Source organism: Antrostomus carolinensis, unplaced genomic scaffold (genome assembly GCF_000700745.2).
Source record: "Antrostomus carolinensis isolate BGI_N321 unplaced genomic scaffold, ASM70074v2 scaffold31481, whole genome shotgun sequence".
NCBI classification, from domain to species: Eukaryota; Metazoa; Chordata; class Aves; order Caprimulgiformes; family Caprimulgidae; genus Antrostomus; species Antrostomus carolinensis.
Window position 1 is genome coordinate 7425 of NW_010295373.1, and position 1278 is coordinate 8702.

Consider the following 1278-nt stretch of genomic DNA (forward strand, 5'->3'; position numbering starts at 1 on the left):
AAATCGGCAGCCCCAGGAGCCAGAGCATCCTGGCAGAGCCAACCGCGGGGTCCCACAGAGCCCGAATTACATAGTTTCTCCAGGAATGGAGAAATTGCAAGGGTGGGAGAAAGGGAGGGGTTCAGCACCGGGGTCACCTCTTTGGCTCAGGGGCTGCACTGAGGAAGAGGAGGGTGAGGGTGACAGGACCACGTTGCCACCCTCTGCCCCAGCTAGGACGAGGCAAGGACAAGACTCCCGTGGTGCCAGCAAGGACCCGGACCCCAGAGGCCTTACTGGTTTAGTGCCTTCATACACCAGCACAGACTGGGAACTGCCCTAGAAGCACGCCAGGGCAGGAGTCGCCTGCAGAGCCCTGGCCGGCACTTGGGCTGCAATGAAATGAGGTGACTTTGTGGTTTGGTGCTCTTCAGAGTTGGTTTGGGGGGTTGTTTTTTTTTTCCTTTTTTCTTTTTGCATACCAGGCAAATTTATTTATTTATTTTTTTACATGAAAAAGAGGGGGAGGCAGGTCAAAGAGCTAAGCCCAAAAATCATAGCAGCACAACATACCACAAAGAAACAGAGATACCCAGGACTGAGGTGGCGGAGGTCAGATTTTGGCTGGAGATCACCCCATGTCCTGCCCCATCATCCCAGGAGAGCCCTGAGGGTCCAATGGGCTATAACCCCCCTGCCCCAAGACCCACAGCAGGGCACGGCCAGTGCCAGGGCTGCACCCACTCCACGTGGGCGTGACTCTGAACCTTGGTGCCTCTGGAAGATGGCCAGACTTATTTAATTAAAGATGAAAATACAACAGCACCAAGTCCAAACCATCTCCTGTCTCCTTGGCATTCACATGTGTCCCCTGCCTGGGGGGAGCCCCAGAAATACTTGCTGTCAGCACCGGTGGGTGACCGGTACCTGGTAGAGGCACGGGGAGTTTCAGGGTGTTTGCCACATGCAGACATTCACCCAGCAATGGCCCAGCGCTGAGCCTCCTCCAATTCAAATTTAATGAATTAAAATGCCTAATTTTAGCCTGCTTTGCAGTACATCGTTTTACTCTCCATGTATTTTGGGTTACAGCCAGGCATTTCAGTGGAGGGTAGTGGTTGTCTCTACCTAAAACTTGCTGGGGAGCTGGGGGAGCCCCAAGGTGTCCCCACTGTCCCCCAGGTATGGCCAGCAGCCCCCATCGCCTCTCCCCAGCCAGAGCTGTCAGCCAAAAGCAAAAATAAATATCTAAAATCAGGCAGCGGCGGCTGGCCGCAGCTGGGCTGTTCCTGCCGGCAG

At 54.5% G+C, this 1278-nt stretch overlaps 1 protein-coding gene across 1 annotated transcript in view; it reads left to right on the plus strand.

Annotated features, from left to right (window-relative positions):
• The window catches only part of CHST3 (carbohydrate sulfotransferase 3), a 1896-nt gene extending 1612 nt beyond the window's left edge, over positions 1-284 (plus strand). Inside the window, exon 3 of the mRNA XM_010177971.1 lies at positions 213-284. Coding sequence (XP_010176273.1) covers positions 213-284 — 72 coding nt within the window. The remainder of the gene's footprint in view (positions 1-212) is intronic.
• The last annotated feature ends 994 nt before the right edge of the window (positions 285-1278 follow it).